The sequence below is a fragment of the Scyliorhinus canicula genome, chromosome 3 (genome assembly GCF_902713615.1).
Source record: "Scyliorhinus canicula chromosome 3, sScyCan1.1, whole genome shotgun sequence".
Lineage (NCBI taxonomy): Eukaryota > Metazoa > Chordata > Chondrichthyes > Carcharhiniformes > Scyliorhinidae > Scyliorhinus > Scyliorhinus canicula.
Genome location: NC_052148.1, coordinates 201,614,794 through 201,640,959, shown reverse-complemented (window position 1 = coordinate 201,640,959; position 26,166 = coordinate 201,614,794). Strand labels below are relative to the sequence as shown.

Genomic DNA, 26,166 nt, shown 5'->3' with positions numbered 1-26,166 from the left:
CTGAGCCTTGCGCACGTGGAGGTGGAGTTGACCCTATGCAGTGCTTCGCTCCAGAGTCCCCACCCTATCTCCATCCCCAGGTCGTCCTCCCATTTCCTTCTTGTTGCGTCCAGTACGGTGTCGTCCCTTTCTACCGGTCGGTCATACATGTCGCTACAGTTCCCTTTCTCTAGGATACTTGCGTCCAGTAGGTCTTCCAGTAGTGTCTGTCGTGGCGGTTGTGGGTACGTCCTTGTCTCCTTTCGTAGGAAGTTTTTGAGCTGCAGGTACCGTAGCTCGTTCCCCCCAGCTAGCTGAAATTTCTCAGTCAGTTCGTCCAGTGTTGCGATCCTGTCGTCCGTGTATAGGTCCCTGACTGTCAGTGTCCCCCCGTCCTGCCTCCACCTTTTGAAGGTGGCGTCAGTCAGTGCTGGTGTGAAGCTACGGTTGTTACAGATGGGAGCCTTGTCCGACATTTTGGTCAGGCCAAATTGCTGCCGCAGTTGGTTCCAGGATTGGAGGGTGGCTGTCACCACTGGGCTGCTGGAGTGTTTTTTGGGTGGGGATGGGAGGCTGCCGTGGCGAGGGCCCGGAGGGAGGTCCCCATGCAGGAGGCCTCCTCCGCACGCACCCACTCGGCTTCTGGCTCCTGGATCCAACCCCTTACTCGCTCGGCTGTTGCCGCCCAGTGGTAGAATTGTAGATTCAGGAGGGCTAGCACCCCCCTGGATTTTGTTTTTTGTAGGACCTTCTTTGGGATCCTAGCATTTTTACCCCCCCATACGAACGCCTTGTGACACTAATAAAGATTATTTAAAAAGTGTTGTTTTCCAGTAAATTGGATGCCTTCAATGCGGGCTGGAGGATTGGAATCAGTATGCAGAGTGCATGCGATACTTCTTCCAAGCAAATGGTATATTGGGGGAAGACCGACAAAAAGTTCTCCTTCTGACGAACTGCGGGGCCCAGACATCATCAAAGGTTTGACCTACCCGACAGCATCGGATTCCAGGTTGTTCGATGAACTTGTGACCATGGTTTCGGACCACTATGACCTCAAACCGATTGTGATTATGCAAATGTACCGGTTTAACACGGCACGGCAATGTGCTCCCCTGGTGAGTTGGTTAGGGACTTTTTAGCTCACTTGCGGCACTTGGCTGCGCACTGCAAGTTCAGGCCGTCCCTCTCAGAAATGGACAAACCCATGTGTCGTATCAATAATTCGACCACTCAGTGGAAGCTGTTCGCAGAAAATACGCATTGAACTCTCCTTCTCTCACAAACATGCGGAGAAGGGTGTACAGGAACGACAAGGATCCGTTGATTATGTTGTGCTTTGTTTGGGTCGCCCTTCTGTTCTGACTCCATATCAATCACGGGACGGTGCGTTTTCAGCCAGAATTCCTCCGGCAGAGCAGCCCTCCAGACAGGTTTATGGCAGAGTTCGGTTTGCGGGGGCTGCCGCTGCCTGGTGGGATACCTCACCCGAGGAGGATGGTGAGAGCCAGCCGCCATGCCGCCGTGCCGCCATTGTGGTCGAAGGTCTCGTGAGGGTCAGGGCCACTCGGAGCGGCACAGCGCGGGCTGCCCACGATGGCAGCGGCGGTCATCCCGGACGAGGGCTTTGCACGTGGACTCACAGGACAACGGTGATGATTGTTTGATTCTGTTGAACTGTGTTTCGACTCCAAGGGTCGTACCTATTCAGATTTCTTTACAGGTTAATGGACACCCAGTACCAATGGAGATGTATGTGGGGGCTACCATTTCCATTGTGGACCTCGACACCTTTCGACGGCTGTGTATGGGAATCATACCGCTGACCTTGCGAGATAACAAGGCTCGATTGGCCACCTAAAGGGGGGGGCCATTAAAAATTGTGGGCACTACTGTGATGCTGGTTACGGACAGCAGGTGGTCTGGCTGCCCCGAGGGCTTGTACATGGTCCAAATTTACTGGCAAGAGACTGGTTTTGGGTCCTTCGATTTGATTAGCAGCAAATCTTTCGAATTGAATCTGCCAATCTCTACGTTGTGTTGAATAAATATCCGGAGGTTTTTCAGGACAGTCTGGGCAGGCTGAAGGGTACCAAAGCCCACATCTATGTCGATCCTACTGCTCAGCCCCAGTACTTCCAGGTGAGGCCAGTTCCAAATGCATTACTTAAGGTGGGCGCAGAACTGCCAACGGTTGCAAGATCTAGGAGTCATCCGATCAGTATAGTTTGCGGAATGCGCTGTGCCTTGGTGCCAGTGTTGAAACCTGATAAAGCCGTCAGGCTGTGTGGGGACTTCAAGCTTACTGTAAACAGCTTTGTGATTGGACTGCTAACCGATGCCCCCCCTCAAGGATCTATATGCTCGACCGGCCGGGGGCTGATCATTTACAAAGCTCAATATGAGCCAAGCGTAACTACAGATGGAAATTGACCCAGAGACTAGAAAATCTGCCATGATGCATACACATCGTGGATTGGTTGAGTATACCCGCCTTCCATTTGGAGTTTCATCGGCCCTCACGATATTTCAGAGAGTGACGAAGAACATTTTACAGAGCTTTCCAAAAGTGGCCACCTATTTAGATGATGTTCTTATCACCGGTTACACAGAGCAGGAGCACATGACAAATCTCCAGGAGGTACTCTGCCGTTTTGCCAATGTGGGTGCCCAACTAAAACAAAGTAAGTGTGTTTTCCGTGCCAAGCAGTGATCTACCTTGAATACCGTGTGGATAATGATGGGCTGCACCCAGTCAAGGGTAAAGTCCGGGCTATAATGATGCCCCACCACGCGGAACAACACTGAACTCTGGTCCTTTTTGGACATTGTTAACTATTATGGCATGTTTATTGCAAACTTGGCTTCCTTATTGGCTCCTATTGGTCCCGTTGCATGTGTTGTTGTGAAAAGATCAGAAATGGTGCTGGGGCACATCTCAGGATGAGACATTCACAGTTGTAAAGAGGCACCTATCATCCAACCAACTCCTGACACACTATGACCAGGTTAGGCCCCTGATTTTGATGTGCAGTGCTTCCCCTTATGGCATTGGGGTGGTGATAGCCCATAAGTGGAGTGATGGTATGGAGCGCATTTGCCTTGAGGATCTTGGCAGGCGCCGATAACCGGTACTCACAAGTTGAGAAGAATGGTCTTGCTGTTATCTTTGGAATTCAGAACTTCCATCAACATGTGGGTGGTCGGCATTCCACTATCATAACAGACCACAGGCCATTACTCGGCCTATTCCAGGATGACAAGAGCATCCCACCGATTGTGTCAGTCAGGATCCAGCAGTGGGCACTCCTGCTTGCTGCTCACGTGTACACGTTTCAACACATTTTGGGTACCAGGATTGTCTACGTGGATGCCCTCAGCCAATTGTCAATGTCCGCGCGTGCCCGTCCCCACCTATGGCGGATGAGGTGATTGCGACCTTTAATTTTATGAACACCTTACTGATGGCGGCTGCTCAATACGTGCATGGACCCGGCATTGGCGAAGCTCCGCCTTATGCTTGTCGATGGCAGTAAAAAGAAGGCACTTCCACCATCACTGCGACCCTTCGCTCAGAAGTAGTCCAAGCGGAGCTTGGGGTAATATTGTGGGGTGCTGGGTTGGTCATTCCCCCTCAGGGACAGGAAGCCGTGTTACAGGATTTATATGCCGGCCATCCGGGGGTGTCAAAATGAAAATGTTGGCACAAAACTATGTTGGTGGTTGGGTAGCGATGGGAACATCGAGCGAATGGTACAAAACTTCTCAGCAGCCAGGAATTGCAGGATCTGCTGTTGTCAGCGCCTTTCCACCCATGGGAATGGCTGGGACATCATTGGATTCACTTCCACATGGATCTGCTGCACCATTCATGGCTCCATTTTTAATAATTGTGGAGGTCCATTCCAAGTGGCTGGTAGTATTCAGGATGGCTTCCACAACATACAGGGCTACTATTGAGAGGCTCAGGGTATCCGGGTATCCATAGACTTCCGGAGGTGCTGGTTACAGACAATGGAACTCCTTTTACCAGTGAAGAGTTTGCCGTTTGTTTGCAGCGCAATGGCATTCGGCACATCCGTAAAATGACATATCATCCTTTGTCTCATGGACTGACAGAGAGGGTGGTCCAAACTTTTAAACAAGGTTTGAATAGGCTGTTGATGGGCAGCACAATGACACAGTGGTAGCACTGCTGCCTCACGGCACCGAGGACCTGGGTTCGATCCTGGCCCTGGGTCACTGCCCATGTGGGGTTTGCACATTCTCTCCGTGTCTGCGTGGGTCTCACCCCCACAACCCAAGAGGATGTGCAGGGTAGGTGGATTGACCACGAATAAATTACCCCTTAATTGGAAAAAAAAGGAAAGGCTGTCAACCAGGTCAATGGACATGCGATTGGCTCGCTTCTTATTCAATTACCGTACGATGCTGCATGTGACCATTGGGATTGCTCCACCAGAACTCTTGATGGGGCAATGCTTCCAGACTCTTCCAAACCTTGGGGCAACAGTTGAGTGGCATCGGGGCTGCAGACGAATCACCGCATTCCAGGACGTTGGGGTGAACGTTCCATGCCAGGGACATCGTTTATGCCCGGAATTTTGGCAATGGCATGCTGGGAGTGGTACCGGGCAATGCTCCCAGGCCCCGTTGTGCCAGGCAGGCGGCACTAAATGACGGCTCATTCGGTGGAGTCAGTACATTTTCGGACCGTCTGCTCCCATGTTTTTACCGTGTAAGATACTGGCTCAGTCGTTCCACCACGGTCTCTGGTATCCACCAGGCATCGTCTCCGAAGTTCCGGACGTACACCGTGTCCCCGGTTGAAAACATCTGTCCTGTGTCGATCTGCTTCGGTACTGCCTCTGGAGATCTTGTCTTCATTCCACTGCTAACATCAGGAACATTCGGCTAAGACAGGTTCTCAGCCTTCGGCCCATCAGTAGTTCTGCCAGTGATCATAATGTGTGACATGGTACAGTACCTGAACAAAAAACATGCCAACCTTGTTTCCGCGGATCCCGTGGCCTGTTTCTTCACGTCCCTCTTGAATGTCTGTATCTCTTGTTCTGCTAGACCATTTGAGGAAGGGTGATATGGGGCAGTCCGGATGTGCTTCACCCTGTTTGACTTTGTGAAGTGGACAAACTCCTTGCTAGTAAACAAGGTACCGTTGTCCGTGACCAATACCTTCAGGATGCCAAGGGTACTGAACGAGAGGCGTAGTTTCTCGGTGGTAGCCTTCAAAGGCTTTTAATGGCATTTGATGGATGTCTAACAATTTGGAGTGGGTGTCCACTATCAGCAAGAACATCCTGCCTTGAAAGGGTCTGGTGAAGTCCACATGCAGGCGCACCCAAGGTCGGCCTGGCCATTCCAATGGGTGGAGGGGAGTGACTTGCGAGAGCTTCTGATATTACTGGCATGTGGCATATTGCTGGGCCAACTGCTCGATGTGGTCATCCAAACCTGGCCACCATACGTAGCTCCTGGTGATATTTTCATCTTCGACACCCCCAGGTGTGCTTTGTGTAGGTCTTGAAGGATAGACTTCCTGCCCTGACCAAGAATCAGAGCATGAGCTCCCCACAGGATGCCATCCTCCACGCTAAGCTCTTGCTTCTTGCTCTTGTAAACCCACAGTTCCACAGGCAGTTTCCCTTGCCGACTCTCATGCAAGACGATATGGCGTAAGTTAGCCAAGACCAGGTCCTTCTGTGTCCAATCCCGAACCTGTGCGGCGGGAACTTGGAAGGTATCCATAAAGTTTAAGGCCGATACAACCTCGTCAGTCACTGGCAGAGATGGGGGCCGTGTCAGCAATGGGAGTCGGCTCAAAGTGTCCCCGTTTGCAATCTGCATGCCCAGGCAATACTCAAACATGTACTCATACGCTGATAACAAGAGGATCCAACACTGTATCTAGGCAGATGCTATCGGCGGAATTGCCTTGTCCTCTTTAAACAACCCGAGTAATGGCTTGTGGTCCTTTACAATTGTAAAACATAGCCTGTAAATGTATTGGTGGGATTTCTTCACCGTACAAACAAATACCAGCCCTCCTTTCTCAATCTTAGCATAATTGTGCTCCATATCGGATAATGTCCTCGATGCATAGGCTATCGGTCTTTCTGTCCCATCATCCATATGGTGGGATAACACTGCCCCATTCCATATGGGAGGCATCAGAAGTGACCAAAAGAGACCCATAGTGGGTCAACAAGCCCGATGACAACAGTCACTGCTTCACCTTGGCGCCCGCTTCTTCTTGTGGCACTCTCCATGCCCAATCCTGGTGCTTTTTTAATAGTGCATAGTGCATACAACGGTACAAGGATGGTCGCCAAGTTAGAAATAAATTTCCCATAATAATTCACGAGGCCTAAGAACGACTGCAATTCGGTCACATTCTTAGGCGTGGAGGCTTGTTTGATTGCCCGTACCTTCTCACCTTCTCCTCCATCGGGTGTAAGCCATTCCTGTTGACTGGGTAGCCTAAGTGTGTGAACTCTCATACGTGCAAAATACATTTTTCCCTATTAAAGCAGGCACCTGCCTCAGAAACCCGGCAGAGGACTTCCTCTATGTTTTTCAGGTGCTCCTTTTCAGTGACTCCGCTGATCAGGACATCATCCAAATAAACTGTCACCCTTGGAGGATGCTCCCCATGACTCAGAAAAATAGGACAAGCCAATAACACCCCGAAGTAAGAAGTCTTACAACACCAGATTAAAGTCCAACATGTTTGTTTCAAACACTAGCTTTTGGAGCACTGCTCCTTCCTCAGGTGAATGACAGCTTTGCGAGGTCGCAGAGGCCTCCATGGGCATTAATGGCCACGAACCTTCTGGAAGCCATGTCTAGCTCCAATTGGAGGTATGTGTCACTCATGTCAAGTTTAGAAAAAGAGTGTCCTCCAGCCAGCTTTGTGTAGAGGTCCTCCATTTGGAGCATCAGGACCAAACGAGAGGTCTTGTTCACCGTTATCTTGTAATCCCTGCACGGGTGGACGATTTTATCTGGTTTCAGCACTGGAACTACTGGCGCTGACCACTGTGCAAATCGAACCAACCAAATGATTCCCAGGCTTTCCAACCGATTGAGCTCATCCTTCACCTTTGTCAGCATTGCGTAGGGAACTGGGCGGGCTTTGAAGTACCTCGGTTGGGCCTTGGGGTCTGCGTGAAGCTTGACTGCAGCATGGTTAATCTTACCAAGCTCATCCTGGAAGACATCTAGATACTTCCCCAGGACCTTGTAAAATCCCCCAGTGCCCATTCTGAAAACCAGCTGCCAGTCCAAATAGAGCCTCTGCAGCCAACCACAGCCCAGCAGACTAGGTCAGGTCCCCGTTGATGTGTTGGGTAGGCTGGGTCTATGTGGACTGCGTTTGATGCAGTGTAGCGAGAGACAGACTTCCAACACTTGATGAGATGCAACACGATTTTATTTAACATCTAACTATTTTACATTTTCAACTGTGGGTTGACGCTAGGCTGACTTGACTGGAGATCTGAGGCTAGCCTGACCAGACTTACTGACTACCACATGGTGTTTGCACTGGCTATGCTCACGAGCTCTGACTGACCCAGAGGCTGGATCCCGAGAGAGCGGGAAAACTGGTGCCCTCTGGCTTTATACTGGTTGTGTCCTGTCTGGTGATTGGCTGCTGTGTTCTGTGTGCTCACTGGTCATCCTGTGTGTCAATCACTGCCTGTCTGCACTCCATTATATACATGGATGTATATTATGACACCCGTGTTACTATCAAGGCAACCAGCCGGACTGCTGTCCTTTGGCGACTGGGGTCATTGTCAGTCCGCGATGACTATCGGTTCTCCGTGTACATTGCCAAACGTGCCTCAGTATCCCTCAAGTGCAAGCGCTGGATTCCCATCCTGGCCTTCTGGAATGTCTGCCATCCTATCACCAAGACCGCAGCCCCGTGACCAGACCCATTACAAGTAGGTGACCATTCACCTGGACGGTGACTTTGATGAGAGTAACCTGTGGCACGGTGATGTAGTTTAACTGCACGCACTCGGTTTCATCAGGCTGCGCTAGGTGAAAGGCCCTGACTCGAGGTAGGCGCATCCCTCTACCAGGGCAATGTGCTTGTTGGCTGACTTGGGGTTCCTGGTCCTCGTTGTTCCCTCTCGCCTCTATGAATCTTACTCCAGTGATTCAGGGGAGGCGTCTCCACTGGCTGCAGCTGCCCTCGGCCGACGGGCCTGGCCTTGACGTTGCTTCCGTAAGGGCTGGGACCCAGAAGATTTGTTCCTAGGGGGCATCCCTCGCTGAAATGGGGGGCACCCTATGCTATTTACCTCCATTTCTGACACACCATGGAGCTCCTGGTCTCCCTTCTCCACACTCTCCCTTGAGAGGGAGATCGCGATGGCTCTTTTCAGATCTAAAGACAGTTCAGTCAGCAATTCCTGCTGGGTCGTCATGTTGCTAACTCCGCACGCAAGGTGGTTCCTTTGCATTTCCGGTAGGGATGGTCCATAATCATAGTGCTCAGCCAGTTTGTGTAAGCATGCTGGAAACTCAGTGATAGACTCCCCCAGGGTTTCTCGGTCATATTGAACCAGTATCTTTGGAAAATGACCGACGGTTTGGGTTCATAGTGGTCTGTCGCAAGCGCCACCAATTCATCAAACATCTTGGAGTCTGGGGCTGCAGGGTAGGTTAAGCTCTTAATGGCATTAAAAGTGGGGGTCCCACAGGTGGTCAGAAGATACACCTTCTGGCGGTCTTGCCCAGCAATGGCATTCGCCATGAAAAAGGGTCGTATACGCTCAGCATACTGAGCCTAGTCTTCTATACTCACGTCAAAAGCGTCGAGCCTCGCGAAGAGTGGCATTTTTGAACCAGTACTAACCTTGCTCCCCCGTGGTGAGATGGAGCCATGGTCTGGATGTCCTGCAGTGCCATCTGTAGCTCTGTTTCATCCTCATCGCCAATATGGTTATTAATGAGGAGTCCCGAAAAGGTATGTTGCAGAAGTTTATTTCCTTCTCACAGTAAGAAAGTACATCGGCGAATAGCACCCCTCGTCCCAGCCTGGCCCATCCAAAGATGCCGGCTCCCTTCTGGACCAGCTTTTATCTCAGAGAATTAATGAGCCCCACTGTTGGGCCTCAGTGGGGGAGCTCATATTCCAAACGCCCCATGGGGAGATCGATCGCGTCGTCCCCGTGTGTCTTGTGGGGGTTATAGCAGTGTAGCACTGTATTTGGGTGATGCGTTTGCCTTGAAAGAATAGCTTCTGGATGTTTGGCATGAGTTCTGAGATCGAATCAGGGAGTGCTGCTAGGTGAGAGATGGAGCTGCTGGGAGTGTGGTGCATAAAGGGTGTGAGAGGTTGTTGGTACGCTGGGTAGGAGATGTCATGTGGAGATGCATTCACTGACCTTGACCACTCAAATGAGGTCATTAAACCTCTTGTAATCCTGCTGCCAGGTCCTCACAATCCCTCACCCTCCAACACACCCATTACCAATCCATGCTGCCTCATGTCCCCATCTATCCTCTATCATCCCTCAAGCCAAGCCCTGTCCTCGAACTCACCCCCAATGGCCCATCAATCCCCCTGTGCCAAGCCTCGAACTCACCCCAATGGCCCCTCAATCCCCCTGTGCCAAACTCTGTCCTTCCACTCACCCCCAATGGCCCCTCAATCCCCCTGTGCCAAGCCTCGAACTCACCCCAATGGCCCCTCAATCCCCCTGTGCCAAACTCTGTCCTTCCACTCACCCCCAATGGCCCCTCAATCCCCCTGTGCCAAGCCTCGAACTCACCCCCAATGGCCCCTCAATCCCCCTGTGCCAAGCCCTATCCTCGAACTCACCCCCAATGGCCCCTCAATCCCCCTGTGCCAAGCTCTGTCCTTCCACTCACCCCCAATGGCCCCTCAATCCCCCTGTGCCAAGCTCTGTCCTCAAACTCACCCCCAATGGCCCCTCAATCCCCCTGTGCCAAACTCTGTCCTTGAACTCACCCCAATGGCCCCTCAATCCCCCTGTGCCAAGCTCTGTCCTCAAACTCACCCCCAATGGCCCCTCAATCCCCCTGTGCCAAACCCTATCCTCGAACTCACCCCCAATGGCCCCTCAATCCCCCTGTGCCAAGCTCTGTCCTTGAACTCACCCCCAATGGCCCCTCAATCCCCCTGTGCCAAGCTCTGTCCTTCCACTCACCCCCAATGGCCCCTCAATCCCCCTGTGCCAAGCTCTGTCCTTGAACTCACCCCCAATGGCCCCTCAATCCCCCTGTGCCAAGCTCTGTCCTTCCACTCACCCCCAATGGCCCCTCAATCCCCCTGTGCCAAGCTATGTCCTTCCACTCACCCCCAATGGCCCCTCAATCCCCCTGTGCCAAGCTCTGTCCTTCCACTCACCCCCAATGGCCCCTCAATCCCCCTGTGCCAAGCCCTATCCTCGAACTCACCCCCAATGGCCCCTCAATCCCCCTGTGCCAAGCTCTGTCCTTCCACTCACCCCCAATGGCCCCTCAATCCCCCTGTGCCAAGCTCTGTCCTTGAACTCACCCCAATGGCCCCTCAATCCCCCTGTGCCAAGCTCTGTCCTTCCACTCACCCCCAATGGCCCCTCAATCCCCCTGTGCCAAGCTCTGTCCTTCCACTCACCCCCAATGGCCCCTCAATCCCCCTGTGCCAAGCTCTGTCCTTCCACTCACCCCAATGGCCCCTCAATCCCCCTGTGCCAAACCCTATCCTCGAACTCACCCCCAATGGCCCCTCAATCCCCCTGTGCCAAGCTCTGTCCTTCCACTCACCCCCAATGGCCCCTCAATCCCCCTGTGCCAAGTCCTATCCTCGAACTCACCCCAATGGCCCCTCAATCCCCCTGTGCCAAGCCCTATCCTCGAACTCACACCCAATGGCCCCTCAATCCCCCTGTGCCAAGCTCTGTCCTTCCACTCACCCCAATGGCCCCTCAATCCCCCTGTGCCAAGCTCTGTCCTCAAACTCACCCCCAATGGCCCCTCAATCCCCCTGTGCCAAGCTCTGTCCTTCCACTCACCCCCAATGGTCCCTCAATCCCCCTGTGCCAAGCCCTATCCTCGAACTCACCCCCAATGGCCCCTCAATCCCCCTGTGCCAAGCTCTGTCCTTCCACTCACCCCCAATGGCCCCTCAATCCCCCTGTGCCAAGCTCTGTCCTTCCACTCACCCCCAATGGCCCCTCAATCCCCCTGTGCCAAGCTCTGTCCTTCCACTCACCCCCAATGGCTTCTCAATCCCCCTGTGCCAAGCCCTATCCTCGAACTCACCCCCAATGGCCCCTCAATCCCCCTGTGCCAAGCTCTGTCCTTGAACTCACCCCCAATGGCCCCTCAATCCCCCTGTGCCAAGCTCTGTCCTTCCACTCACCCCCAATGGCCCCTCAATCCCCCTGTGCCAAGCTCTGTCCTTGAACTCACCCCCAATGGCCCCTCAATCCCCCTGTGCCAAGCTCTGTCCTTCCACTCACCCCCAATGGCCCCTCAATCCCCCTGTGCCAAGCTATGTCCTTCCACTCACCCCCAATGGCCCCTCAATCCCCCTGTGCCAAGCTCTGTCCTTCCACTCACCCCCAATGGCCCCTCAATCCCCCTGTGCCAAGCCCTATCCTCGAACTCACCCCCAATGGCCCCTCAATCCCCCTGTGCCAAGCTCTGTCCTTCCACTCACCCCCAATGGCCCCTCAATCCCCCTGTGCCAAGCTCTGTCCTTGAACTCACCCCAATGGCCCCTCAATCCCCCTGTGCCAAGCTCTGTCCTTCCACTCACCCCCAATGGCCCCTCAATCCCCCTGTGCCAAGCTCTGTCCTTCCACTCACCCCCAATGGCCCCTCAATCCCCCTGTGCCAAGCTATGTCCTTCCACTCACCCCCAATGGCCCCTCAATCCCCCTGTGCCAAGCTCTGTCCTTCCACTCACCCCCAATGGCCCCTCAATCCCCCTGTGCCAAGCCCTATCCTCGAACTCACCCCCAATGGCCCCTCAATCCCCCTGTGCCAAGCTCTGTCCTTCCACTCACCCCCAATGGCCCCTCAATCCCCCTGTGCCAAGCTCTGTCCTTGAACTCACCCCAATGGCCCCTCAATCCCCCTGTGCCAAGCTCTGTCCTTCCACTCACCCCCAATGGCCCCTCAATCCCCCTGTGCCAAGCTCTGTCCTTCCACTCACCCCCAATGGCCCCTCAATCCCCCTGTGCCAAGCTCTGTCCTTCCACTCACCCCAATGGCCCCTCAATCCCCCTGTGCCAAACCCTATCCTCGAACTCACCCCCAATGGCCCCTCAATCCCCCTGTGCCAAGCTCTGTCCTTCCACTCACCCCCAATGGCCCCTCAATCCCCCTGTGCCAAGCCCTATCCTCGAACTCACCCCAATGGCCCCTCAATCCCCCTGTGCCAAGCCCTATCCTCGAACTCACACCCAATGGCCCCTCAATCCCCCTGTGCCAAACCCTATCCTCGAACTCACCCCCAATGGCCCCTCAATCCCCCTGTGCCAAGCTCTGTCCTTCCACTCACCCCCAATGGCCCCTCAATCCCCCTGTGCCAAGCCCTATCCTCGAACTCACCCCAATGGCCCCTCAATCCCCCTGTGCCAAGCCCTATCCTCGAACTCACACCCAATGGCCCCTCAATCCCCCTGTGCCAAGCTCTGTCCTTCCACTCACCCCCAATGGCTTCTCAATCCCCCTGTGCCAAGCCCTATCCTCGAACTCACCCCCAATGGCTCCTCAATCCCCCTGTGCCAAGCTCTGTCCTTCCACTCACCCCCAATGGCCCCTTATGCTTCAAGAACCACCCAAATTAAGTTGGGCGCAAAGGGCTTGACATGTGAATCTCGCCGGCTATCAGCAAAATGTAAATTAGACTCATTAATGAAACACTTGTCAAAAATCCACTGAAATTAATTGGTGGGTCATGGATGAAGCAGGACTTACAGGGTTCTCCCTTTACTCCCAAAGACTGTCCTGCACAATCTGCCAATTTCGCCAGTTGACAGGTACACGGGGGACCCACAGCAGAAAAGGGAGGAGACAACAGAAATGCCAACACCACCTTGCCTCCATTTCCCTCATTTGCGGCAGCCCCCTCCCTGCGATTATCATCCCACCCAACACACCTGTCTCCAGTGATCCAGCATCAATCCTCTGGGTAGGCCTCAGAGTAGCCATGCTCTCGGTGAAGCTGCCTCTGATTGGCTGGCAGCTCCCAGGATGGAATTTCCACCCTCCGTTGATCCCATGGGATGTACAGTGCTCGCCAATTAAGTAACTACAAGAATTTAAAATGCCTCGGGCCTCACGGACAGAAGTGACGCACGGCTCCCACCAGTTCTCCAACCTATTTGAGGAGGGGGCCGCCATTGCAGGAACCAAATCCCAGGCCCAGTAAGAAAAGGTGATGTTTTCAACAGATAAGGTCCTCACATCACAAAACCAATCTCTGGGAATGTTCCCAATGCAGGTCCCACCCACCATTTGGAAAACAGATCGGAAATCTGTGCCATTCCAGTGGGGGACGCATGAAGAGAGCACTTAGTTAGGGCTGTACCTTGGAGATATTAATATAGTTGTGTGTTAACAACAAACAATTTATATTCAACCACAAAAGCCTCCAGACCACTCAGTGAGGCATCAAACAGCCTTACAACATGGTGGCAATTAATGAATGAACCAAGGAAACAGGCGAAGGATCCCCAAATCCCAAAGGATGCAAAAGTAAAGAATCTAAAGTCTGATCTGAATGATGTGCACCGGACACAGCTGGAGGTCGCCTGAACAAAATGCCATTGAAGAAGTGGAGGCTGAAGGACAGAGGAAAGGTCCATTGGCAGACCTGATCGAATATAGGGTCAAAGGACCTAGCCAGATCATAAAAAAGTGTGAGGAAAATTAACTAAAAGGCAGAACTAACCTTTTAAAAATAATCGAGCGGATCATGCCGATTGTTTAACTAGCACAACTGAAAGAATGCTGGAGCCAGATCTGGAGTTGGTGCCATAACCACATGACAGCCCACCATGAATGAATGGAATTTGATTTTTAAAACAGAACACAGAGCAAATCAAATCACCTTCAAATTACATTCCCAAGCTCACAGAAGCAAATCGCTAGCCAAAGCTGTGAGTCTAAAAGGTTCCATGCAGAATCGCCATTTTGAGCAAGCGACCTGATAGTGAGGTCCGTTGCTGGCCAACCCACTGCATTGCAATTCACCCCCCCCCCCCCCACCCACCGGCATCTCAATTCACACCCCCCCCCCCCCGCCCCTCCCCCCGGCATTTCAATTCAGCCCTTCCCCCCGGCATCTCAATTCAGCCCCCCCATCCGGCATCTCAATTCAGCCCCCCCATCCCCAGACTTTCTGGGTCCCCGCTCTCCCCAGTACGGGGGTGACCCGACCTGCCCCTCCCTCCTCACAGAGTTCCCTAAATAAAGAGACCCCCACAGAGACCCCTTAAATAAAGAGACCCCCCAGAGGCCCTGAATAAGAAGACCCCCACAGACCCACAAAATGACCCCCTAAAGACTCCCTAAATAAAGAGTCCCCCAGAGACCCCGAAATAAGGAGACCCCCCCTACAGACTCCAAAGTAAATAGGCCCCCCTAAGGGCCCCCTAAATAGAGAAACGCCCCACAGATCTCCAGAAAAGAGACCCCCGTCAGTAAGCCCCTCAGAAAGGAGACCCCTGTCAGGAAGCTCCCCATGAAAGAGACCCCCATCAGGAAGAGATCCCCCACAAAAGAGATCCCCCATCAGAAAGCCCCCCACAAAAGAGACCCCCGTCAGGAAGCCCCCACAAAAGAGATACCCCCCTCCCCAGGGTCGGCATGTGACGCAGTGGATAGCACTGGGACTGCGGCGCTGAGGACCCTGGTTCGAATCCCGGCCCTGGGTCACTGTCCGTGTGGAGTTTGTACATTCTCCCCGTGTCTGCGTGGGTTTCACCCCCACAACCCAAAGATGTGCAGTTTAGGTGGATTGGCCATGCTAAATTGCCCCTTAATTGGAAAAAAATTAATAAATTGGGTAGTCTAAATTTATTAAAAAAAAGAAAAGAGACGTCCATCAGGAAGCCACCCAGAAAAGAGACCCCTGTCAAGAAGCCCCTCAGAAAAGAGACGGGTGCCTGGCTCACTAAATGGATGCAACTGGGTAATTATGACATCAATGGTGCCACCAATTAGGGGGTCGGAGCATCGGAAACGGGCACCGATCCTGTTTTCTCCCCGATGCTGCATTCTCCGTCTCACTGGGACCTCCTCTACCAGCGGCGAAAGGCGGAGAATTTCACTGAATGTTGCAGTTATTTGCTCAAAGTTTTGAGAACGGTGGTGTGGGGATGAAAGAGAACATTATTTCTTTAAGATCAATGGAAACGTTTTTGTGTCTGATAACTCTGTTTTTTAAATTCTTTTATAGTGACCCTGAATTATGAAATCTTTCTACAAGTGAATTGACAAAGACCGATTTCTACTGTCTAACCGAACAGTTTATTTCCACAACAACATGTCTTTGATGGTTCTGTTTTTATAATGCTCCTGGATCAAGAATTCACAAATTTCTTCAACAGTGTTTATTGTTAGTTGGTTGACCAATATTTTTAATGAAAAGATGCACAGATAAAAGGATAAAAACTGCAAAAGTTGAAAATATGAAATTAAAAGAATAAAATGTGGAAAGGTCTAGAAGACCTATGAGCATATGAAAGATTGAACTTGTGAAGGGAATCTACCTCTAAACGTTGGTCTTTTTTTCCCTCTTCTGTTGCTGGCAGGGTTGTTTACTCTTAGAATGTTCTGTTTTTCTTTTACATGTAACTGTTTTCTGAAGATAGACTTGTCCATTATAAGCTTTACTCAGATTCTGTTTGGAAAATGTGGCCTGCGCAACAAGATAAAGGGTGATGAAGCAAGAAGTGAATCAAATGTCAGATGGAGGGTAACAAATAGCATATCGCATTCCAGCTAGTACTGTTCACTTGTTAATGCAGCGCTATTGGGCCTAAAAGTGTAGAGGCAGTAGGGACATGTGGAAGGAAATAATATTTCCATGATTCCATTCATTACAACAGTCTATAAAGATGCTCCACCTGAACCCCTGCTCTAACCCCACACACCCAGCTATATCTGCTTCAAGACCCCCAGAGGGGTTCAACAGCTGGCAATGCCATGCTAACAAAGGTTAAGGATGAATTTTGTAGGATCTAAGATTAGGTGGATATTCATATCGATTTCATATAGGTTTGTTCAAGAAATGGGCTCCTTAGAAAAAAATGGTCTCTGATTGCCATGTGCTTGCTTATGTTATACTCTTGTGAAATGTAACTTCAAAGCTCAAAACCACTCAAACCTTCTGGGAATGTTGGAGATCTAAAGAGATATGAGACCATGTACACAATTCACTAAAGCGTAATCGTCAGGTACAGGAACTAACTAATACGGTGAATTGAACATTAGCCTTTTTAAATATCAGGCTAGAATGTAAAAGGGAGAAAGATTTGCTAAATATTATGCAAAATCCTGGTTGGGCCACACCCGGAATAGTCTATACAGTTCTGTGCACCACACCCGAAGAAGAATATATACAAAGAGTGCAACATAAATTCATCTCAACGTTACCAAGGTTTTGAGGAGATTGCACAAACTAGCTTTGTATTTCCTGGAATATAGAATGGTAGGGGGCAATTTGATTGAAGTGTTTAGGATCTTGAAAGGAATTGATGGGGCAGGTGGAGGGAATTTTTTTCCACTAGTTGGATCAACTAGGAGAGGTGGACATTACCTCAAAGTTAGAACCAGAACATTGATATGAGAAGTTAGGTAGGGCTTCTTCACACAATGCCTAACCAGATTTTCTGTTCTGGCTAAGTTAATTTTTTTCACAATTTGATATGAAGTCCAGAAGCATAGGAGAGCTCCTCCCAACTCCAAGTACTCCTGAGGGGCAGTCCCCTTTCATCGTTCTTTCAACCTCTCCCCCTGGGACTTATCTGAGAGCTATTCCTGGCAAGACAAGCAATCCAAAATGTATTTTGTTGAAGTGAGTGAGCTGTCCCTCGTGGCAAAACAGGCGCCGGTAAACTCAACTCAGGTTATTGAAATGAAACTCGAGGTCATTGTCTGAATGGCATACCAATTTCTACCCCAGGGAATGTGAAATGCTGCAGGTAGGCCTAAGAATAGGAGGCAAAAATAATTCAAGCAAATCCTAGTGCTTATTGCATTTTGCACTGTTTGCTGTATTTATGGGTATATATTTTTTTGCAACAAACTGCCTTCATCCACTCATATACATGCCAGAGAAAAATGCACCCACACATTCTTTAGGTTAAGATAACAAGCAATTTTAAATTAGGTACATCTTTATTAAATGTAAGCATGTTTTTGATCCGTTATATGATATTACAATGCCAAAGCTTTTTGTATTTTTACACATTCAATAAATCTGATATTTCATTTTATAATAAAAATTGTTTCCATTCTTTAAACTGAGTAATCCCAAATAAATAATTCTTAAATATTCTTATTTTCTTCATTTGTGTGGCTTTATTTACGTTTGCATATCCTAATTCCACCATGGAAATATGTGCGCTTTAAATTGAACATTCAGATAACCTGATTTTTTGCAAATTCAGTAAAAGTTATAACTCCTACCTGTGTACAGCAATGCTTTTACAACAACAGAACAACACGGGAGACTGAACCCCACCATTGGAGGTGGTGGGAGTGCGGGAGTTAGTAGACCTGGTCCTAGAAGCTGAGTGGGTGCTTATGGAAGAGCGCTCCTGCAGAAGCACTTCGCTCCAGGCACAACCACTGTCATCCCCACTGAATACATACTCAACGTGCCCAGTGGTGACAACAACTCTCCGGTCGTGGAACCATCTGCGACAACATTTCGGGTTAACCAAAGTATGCGACAAGGCCATCTGCAACAACCACAGGTTCATGCCAGCGACTATGGACGCCACCTTCAAATGTTGGAGACAGGACCGGGGGGGGGGGGGACTGACAGTTAGGGACTTCTACACCGACAACAGATTGACAATGCTCGAGGAACTAACAGAGAAGTTCCATCTGACGGGGGGCGGGGCGGACACGCCAAACTAAGATATATGCAAGTCAAATACTTCTTACGATGGGAAACGAGGACATACCCACGGCCACAACAACAATCACTGCTAGAGGGCCTGCTGGATGTGGACATCCTAGGCAAGGGGAATTGCGGCGACAAGTATGGGTGACTACTAAGGAGGAATAACCCGACTGAACGAGACAAGAGACGAGTGGGAGGAGGACTTGGGGTTTGAAATAGGATGGGACCTCTCGAGAGAAGCACTACACAGAGTCATGTCCACCTGCACATGTGCAAGGCTAAGCCTAATTCAGCTAAAAGTGGTACATAGAGCCCGCTTAACCAGAACCCGAATGAGCAGGTTCTTCCTGGAGGTGGAGGATAGATGCGAACGGTGCCATGGAGGTCCGGTCAACCACACATACATTTTCTGGTCTTCTCCCAGACTTGTTGGATTTTGGACAGCCTTCTTCCAGGCAATGTCCAAGGTTGTGGGGATGAGGGTGAAGCCATGCCCGAAAGTGGCAGTCTTCAGAACAGCCAGATATATTCATGGGGAGGAGGGCCGATGCCCTTGCCTTTGCCTCCCTAATTGCCCACCGGAGAATCCTGGTCAGCAGCATCACCCGAAGTTGCAGACTGGCTGTCCGACCTATCGGAATTTCTCCAGATGGAGTGTGGTGAATTATAAACACTAATAATCCACACTGTATTGTACAACATGTGTTGAGCCTGTACCTTGTACTAGATCATGTGTGGTTGCGTGGCTCTACCCATAGGGGGAGATGAGGAGCTTGTACTGGGCTCCACCCTTGGCTCCGCCCATGGCTCCACCCATGGCTCCTCCCCTAACCGGAAGTATAAAGGTTGCTGTTGTGAGCCTGCCTGCCAGTTCATCTAGAGTTCATCTCGTTACAGGCAGGCTCTGTTGTAAGATGATTAAAACCACTGTTTGCTTCTAACCACGTGTCGCGTGAATTGATGGTCTCATCAATTTAATCGTCTTAAGAAACAGTAAGGAATGACCATGGAATCAGCCCTCAAACCTGATCGACTGGAACTCGACCCACAGGATGCAGAGGCGAAAGAAATCTTTTCACACTGGCTCCGATGTTTTAAGGCCTACCTGGCTGAAGCAAGCACTACAGAAACTACGGAGGAGCAGAATCTCAGCCTACTGCACGCAAGGGTGAGCCATCGTATATCTACTCAACTTAATTGTACCGGCTCATATAGAGAGGCCCTGGGCCTACTCGACAGAATGTACGTTAGGCCCGTCAATGAGGTCTACGCGCGCCACGTTTTTACTACTCGGCGCCAGCGCCCCACAGAATCGCTAGAAGAATTCCTAAGAGAGTTAAAAACCTTATCCCGGGACTGTAATTACCAAGCCGAACAGCATATAGAGCTCGCCATCAGAGATGTGTACGTGGCAGGATTCAGGTCAAACTATGTGCGCCAGCAGTTAAGACCATAAGACCATAAGACATAGGAGCGGAAGTAAGGCCATTCGGCCCATCGAGTCCACTCCACCATTCAATCATGGTTGATTTCAACTCCATTTACCCGCTCTCTCCCCATAGCCCTTAATTCCTCAAGAAATCAAGAATTTATCAATTTCTGTCTTAAAGACACTCAATGTCCTGGCCTCCACCGCCCTCTGTGGCAATGAATTCCACAGACCTACCAGTCTCTGGCTGAAGAAATTTCTCCTCATCTCTGTTCTAAAGTGACTCCCTTTTATTCTAAGGCTGTGCCCCCGCGTCCTAGTCTCCCCTGCTAATGGAAACAACTTCCCTACGTCCATCCTATCCAAGCCATTCATTATCTTGTAAGTTTCTATTAGATCACCCCTCAACCTCCTAAACTCCAATGAATATAATCCCACGATCCTCAGACGTTCATCGTATGTTAGGCCTACCATTCCTGGGATCATCCGTGTGAATCTCCGCTGGACCCGCTCCAGTGCCAGTATGTCCTTCCTGAGGTGTGGGGCCCAAAATTGCTCACAGTATTCTAAATGGGGCCTAACTAGTGCTTTATAAAGCCTCAGAAGTACATCCCTGCTTTTATATTCCAAGCCTCTTGAGATAAATGACAACATTACATTTGCTTTCTTAATTACGGACTCAACCTGCAAGTTTACCTTTAGAGAATCCTGGACTAGGACTCCCAAGTCCCTTTGCACTTTAGCATTATGAATTTTGTCACCGTTTAGAAAATAGTCCATGCCTCTATTCTTTTTTCCAAAGTGCAAGACCTCGCACTTGCCCACGTTGAATTTCATCAGCCACTTCTTGGACCATTCTCCTAAACTGTCTAAATCTTTCTGCAGCCTCCCCACCTCCTCAATACTACCTGCCCCTAGTTACTTGAAAAAGGGGCCCAGAATTTAGAGTACACGGTAGAATTGGCTACCACCATGGAGGTCTCGTTCCGCAGCCTCACCTCATTCCCCGCGGACCAAGCGACCCCATCCTGGGCCCTCGACCAGCGACTGCCCCAGGCCTGCGCCACACGGCCACCCACCCACTACGCAGCCCCAGTGTGCCATTTTTGCGGACAGCCCCAGCACCCACGGCAGTACTGCCCGGCCCGCAACGCGACCTGCAGCAACTGCAGTCGCAAAGGACACTAAGCCCGGGTCTGCCTGATGAAGAAATCCCCCTCTCCAAACTCTCCCGCAGCCCAAAGTACTCGCTTCCAAAACTCACAGGCCCGCAGGCCCCGAAATGCTGCAGCATGTATGCCGACTCCGCCCCCACCCGACATGTGCGACTCATGGGGGCGGCCATCTTGGCAATCCTCCTCCATGCGGCCGGCCATGTGCGACTCATGGGGGCGGCCATCTTGGCAATCCTCCTCCATGCGGCCGGCCATGTGCGACTCATGGGGGTGGCCATCTTGCGCTCCAACCTCTCCAAACTCACAACCCAGATCGAAGACTGCGACCTCAGCGGGCATTCATCACGGGGCCACTCCAGCACAGCTGATTGAGCTGCCGACTACCCACAACTCGGCGCGGTCACGTTGGACCAGTCGCGTCCGAAACACCTCCGCAACTCTATGATGACCGTTAAAATCAACGGGTACAGTACACCGTGCCTCTTCGACTCCGGGAGCACCGAGAGCTTCGTACACCCAGATCTGGTAAGATGCAGTTCGCTCCCTGTTTTTCCTGCATGGCGAACTATCTCCCTCGCTTCGGGCTCCCACTCTGTTCACCTACAAGGGCGCACCGTCGCGACCCTAACGATCCAAGGCGCTAGTTACTCTAATTTTCAACTATACGTCCTGCCCGAACTCTGCGCCCCACTCTTACTAGGACTCGACTTCCAGTGTAACCTCAAAAGTCTCACCCTCAGCTTCGGCGGACCCCTGCCCCCACTCACCATCTGCAGCCTAGCCACGCTGCGAATCTCCCCCCCCCCCCTCCACTCTTTGCCAATCTCACTCTGGACTGTAAACCCATAGCCACTCGCAGCAGGCGGTACAGCCTACAGGACAAGGTGTTTATCAGAACCGAGGTCCGGAGGCTCCTACTTGAGAGGATCATAGAGGCCAGGAACAGCCCCTGGAGAGCTCAGGTGGTGGTCGTCAAGACCAGGGAAAAATTCTGCATGGTCCTGGACTGTAGTCAGACCATTAATCGGTTTACTCTCCTCGATACGTACCCCTCCCCAGGATTGCAGACATGATGAATCAGATCGCCCAGTATCGTATTTTCTCCACGGTGGATCTGAAGTCTGCACACCACCAGCTCCCAATCCGCCCAGAGGACCGGCACTACACGGCGTTCGAGGCCGATGGCCGCCTCTTCCATTTCCTCCGGGTTCCCTTTGGCGTCATGAACGGGGTCTCGGTGTTCCAACGAGCAATGGACCGAATGGTGGACCAGTACGGGCTGCGGGCCACGTTTCCGTACTTGGATAACATCACCATCTGCGGCTATGACCAGCAGGACCACGATGCCAACCTCCATCGATTTCTCCAGACGGCCCAGAAACTCAACCTCACTTACAACATGGAGAAATGCGTTTTCCGCATGACCAGGCTAGCCATCCTCGGCTATGTCGTGGAAATCGGAGTCCTGGGCCCCGACCCAGACCGTATGCGCCCCCTCTTAGAACTCCCTCTCCCTCATTGTCCCAGGGCCCTCAAACGGTGCCTGGGATTCTTTTCATACTATGCCCAGTGGGTTCCTCAATATGCGGACAAAGCCCGCCCACTATTTAAGGCCACACTTTTCCCCCTGTCGGCTGAGGCTCGCCAGGCCCTCAACTGCATCAAGGAGGACATCGCCAAAGCGGCCATGCGGGCGGTGGATGAATCCGTCCCTTTTCAGGTTGAGAGCGATGCCTCAGAGGTCGCTCTTGCAGCCACACTAAATCAGGCAGGGAGACCAGTCGTATTTTTCTCCCGAACCCACTCCGCTTCAGAACTTCGACACTCCTCGGTCGAAAAGGAAGCACAAGCCATTGTGGAGGCTGTACGTCACTGGAGGCACTACCTCGCAGGTAGAAGGTTCACCCTCATCACCGACCAAAGATCGGTTGCCTTCATGTTTGACAACTCGCAAAGAGGCAAAATTAAAAATGATAAAATCCTGAGGTGGAGGATCGAACTCTCCACCTACAAATACGATATCATGTATCGACCGGGGAAGCTCAACGAACCCCCAGATGCCCTGTCCCGCGGCATGTGCGCCAGCACGCAGAGCGACCGCCTGAAAGCCATCCACAATGACCTCTGCCACCCGGGGGTCACCCGGCTCGCCCACTACGTCAAAGTCCGAAATCTACATTTCTCCACTGAGGAGGTAAAAGCCATCACTAGGGATTGCCCGATCTGTGCGGAGTGCAAACCGCACTTCTGTAGACCAGACAGGCCCACCTGGTCAAGGCTTCTCGGCCCTTTGAACGCCTTGCTATCGATTTCAAAGGGCCACTCCCCTCGAATAATCGAATGTGTACTTCCTGAATGTCATCAACGAGTTCTCCCGCTTCCCTTTTGCTATCCCGTGCCCCGATATGACCTCCCACACAGTCATTAGGGCCCTGCATAGTATCTTCACCCTGTTTGGTTTCCCCAGCTATGTACACAGCGACCGGGGTTTGTCCTTCATGAGCGACGAGCTGCGTCAGTACCTGCTCGACAAGGGCATCGCCTCGAGCAGGACTACCAGCTATAACCCCAGGGGGAACGGGCAGGTGGAGAGGGAGAACGCGACGGTCTGGAAGACCGTCCTACTGACCCTCCGGTCCGGGAATCTCCCGGTTTCCCATTGGCAGGAAGTCCTCCCGAAGTGCTCCACGCTATTAGGTCCCTCCGATGTACCGCCACCAATCAGACCCCTCACGAGCGGTTCTTTGTTTTTCCCAGGGGTACTACCACGGGGGCTTCGCTCCCAGCATGGTTGAAGACACCGGGCCCGGTACTCCTCCAGAAGCACGTCAGGGCACACAGAACTGACCCACTCGTAGAGAAAGTGCTTCTACTCCACTCAAACCCCCAATACGCCTTCATAGAGTTCCCTGACGGCCGTCAGGACACTGTATCCCTCCGGGACCTAGCGCCTGCAGGATCGAATCCCACCACTACCACCGCCGAGGTACCCCTCACACTACATCCCACCCAACCAGCCACGACCCATGCCCCCGCACCTACCGGGTCGCTACACATGTTCCGCGCGCCCGCACCCACAAGCTTCCAGCGCCCCCAGTCCCCAGTCGAACCAGACGGGTACGAAGCTCGGACAGAATCACCCCCGGAGTCCGCCATCGTACCTCAACCGACCGTGATCGTCCAGCCACCAGAAGGGGTTGCAACCCCGGTGCTCCGCCGATCACAACGGACAACTCGACCACCGGACAGGCTCAATCTGTAAACCATCACCCCCGCCGGACTTGATTTTTTTACAGGGGGTGAATGTGGTGAAGTATAAACACAAATAATCCACACTGTATTGTACAACATGTGTTGAGCCTGTACCTCGTATTAGATCACGTGTAGTTGCGCGACTCTACCCATAGGGGGAGATGAGGAGCTTGTACTGGGCTCCACCCTTGGCTCTGCCTATGGCTCCTCCCCCTAACCGGAAGTATAAAGGTTGCTGTTGTGAGCCTGTCTGCCAGTTCATCTAGAGTTCATCTCATCACAGGCAGGCTCTGTTGTAAGATGATTAAAACCACTGTTCGCTTCTAACCACGTGTCGCGTAAATTGATGGTCTCATCATGGAGCAAATTACGTTCACCCTCCGAGGGTCAGAAGAGGGCTTCCACAAAACATGAGAGTCATTCACTCAGTTGTTCCAAGACCTGTTTGCAGCCAACAGCCAATAAGCCAAAGGAAAGGGGAGGGTAATAACGATATAACAAGGAGAGGGTGGTGGGGAGAGGAAGGAAGGATGAAGGAATAAGGAAGCATGGAGCCCAAACATCCCCAGCAAATAACACGGCATCACACCAACCCAACCGGAGCAGGACACAAGAGCAGACGAGAGAAGAAGGCACGCCAGATGGCCAGAGGGGGAGGGGGTCAGGAAGAAAGGGGGGAGAAGGGAGCAGGGGACCCAGCCAGAACCAAACACCTACTGGAAAATGAAAAACAAAAAGCTGTAACCATTCAAAATAATGTAAGACAACCGATGTAAATAACAGAAGCCGACCGATGTATATGCATTTTTTCATTTTCTTTTGTTTTCAAATGTATGCCCACGCTTATCTTTGTTCTGTACATTACAAAAAAACCTCAATAAAATATTTTTAAAAAAGTAAACCTGGTCCTAACCCATTACCAATACATCTTTCAGATTTAACCACGGTGCGACTGACAACATTGAGTCATCTGCTCTGGGGAGGGGCAGCACGGTAGCATAGTGCTTAGCACAATTGCTTCACAGCTCCAGGGTCCCAGGTTCGACTCCCGGCTTGGGTCACTGTCTGTGCGGAGTTTGCACATTCTGCCCGTGTGGGCGTGGGTTTCCTCCGGGTGCTCCGGTTTCCTCCCACAGTCCAAAGATGTGCACATTAGGTGGATTGGCCGTGCTAAATTGCCCTTAGTTTCCAAAATTGTCCTTAGTGTTGGTGGGGTTACTGGGTTATGGGGATAGAGTAGAGGTGTGGACCTTGGGTAGGGTGCTCTTTCCAAGAGCCGGTGCAGACTCGATGGGCCGAATGGCCTCCTTCTGCACTGTACATTCTATGATCAGCGATTTTATTATTATGATGAGGCTCTGTTCTTCACATTATGGGATGATTTGAAGTTAACAGCTGCATTTCCCAGAGTTCAGGAAAACCCAGTCACTGAAGGGAGGGTGCAGCAGGTAGATGTTTTTTAGAGCACTGTTTGTGGGCCAGGAGGAAGTTCCTGGCAGCTCCTTAAGCAAACCTGCTGCAAACTAACTCCCCCTGCATTCCTCAGGCTGCCTCCCATGATCTAAAGACTTCCCTCGACCTTGACCATGCCCTGATAATTCCCTCCCTCCCCATCTACTCATAAATATGATGCCCGATCACTTCAATATTGTCTGTTTTGAGCTCTTGGAAAGGGAATTGACACCTTATTGCCTCCATTGCTGAGCTTCTCTGTCAGAAAAATTGATTAGAAATGTTTAAAATCATATTTTTAAAATTTGCAATGAAATCATCTCGAAGTATCTCACAGCAGAGTTACTCAGGTGGGGAAATCGTATCACTCAGTTGGTTGCAAAGAGGATCGATTTACAAATGTTCTGCTCAATAAAGTGGAAGGATGCAATATAATGTCTTGTCTCTAATTCCTCACAGAGTGGATCCCAAGCACAGTTAGATTGCCACAGGCCAACAGCAAGCAGAGTTCAAATGATTTTCAGGATGTATTTGTACTACAACAGTACCACTTGTTAAAAATTTATTCTGGGTGCTGGTTTCAGGGTAGGTTTGGGATTTGAGGTTGTTTGTTTGGGTTTCTGCGTTGTTCTTCTGATGTTTTATGTATATACGCAAAAAGCCATGAATAAAAATATATTTAAAAAAATTAATTCTCAGGATGCAGATGTCTCTGGCAATGCCAACATTTATTTCCCATTCACAATTTCCTT

At 51.1% G+C, this 26,166-nt stretch overlaps 1 protein-coding gene across 1 annotated transcript in view; it reads left to right on the top strand.

Moving 5' to 3' along the window:
• The window catches only part of LOC119963224, a 105,684-nt gene extending 88,204 nt beyond the window's left edge, over positions 1 to 17,480 (top strand). The window contains exon 6 of the mRNA XM_038792000.1: positions 15,431 to 17,480. Coding sequence (XP_038647928.1) covers positions 15,431 to 15,446 — 16 coding nt within the window. The 3' untranslated portion in view covers positions 15,447 to 17,480. The remainder of the gene's footprint in view (positions 1 to 15,430) is intronic.
• Positions 17,481 to 26,166: the final 8,686 nt, after the last annotated feature.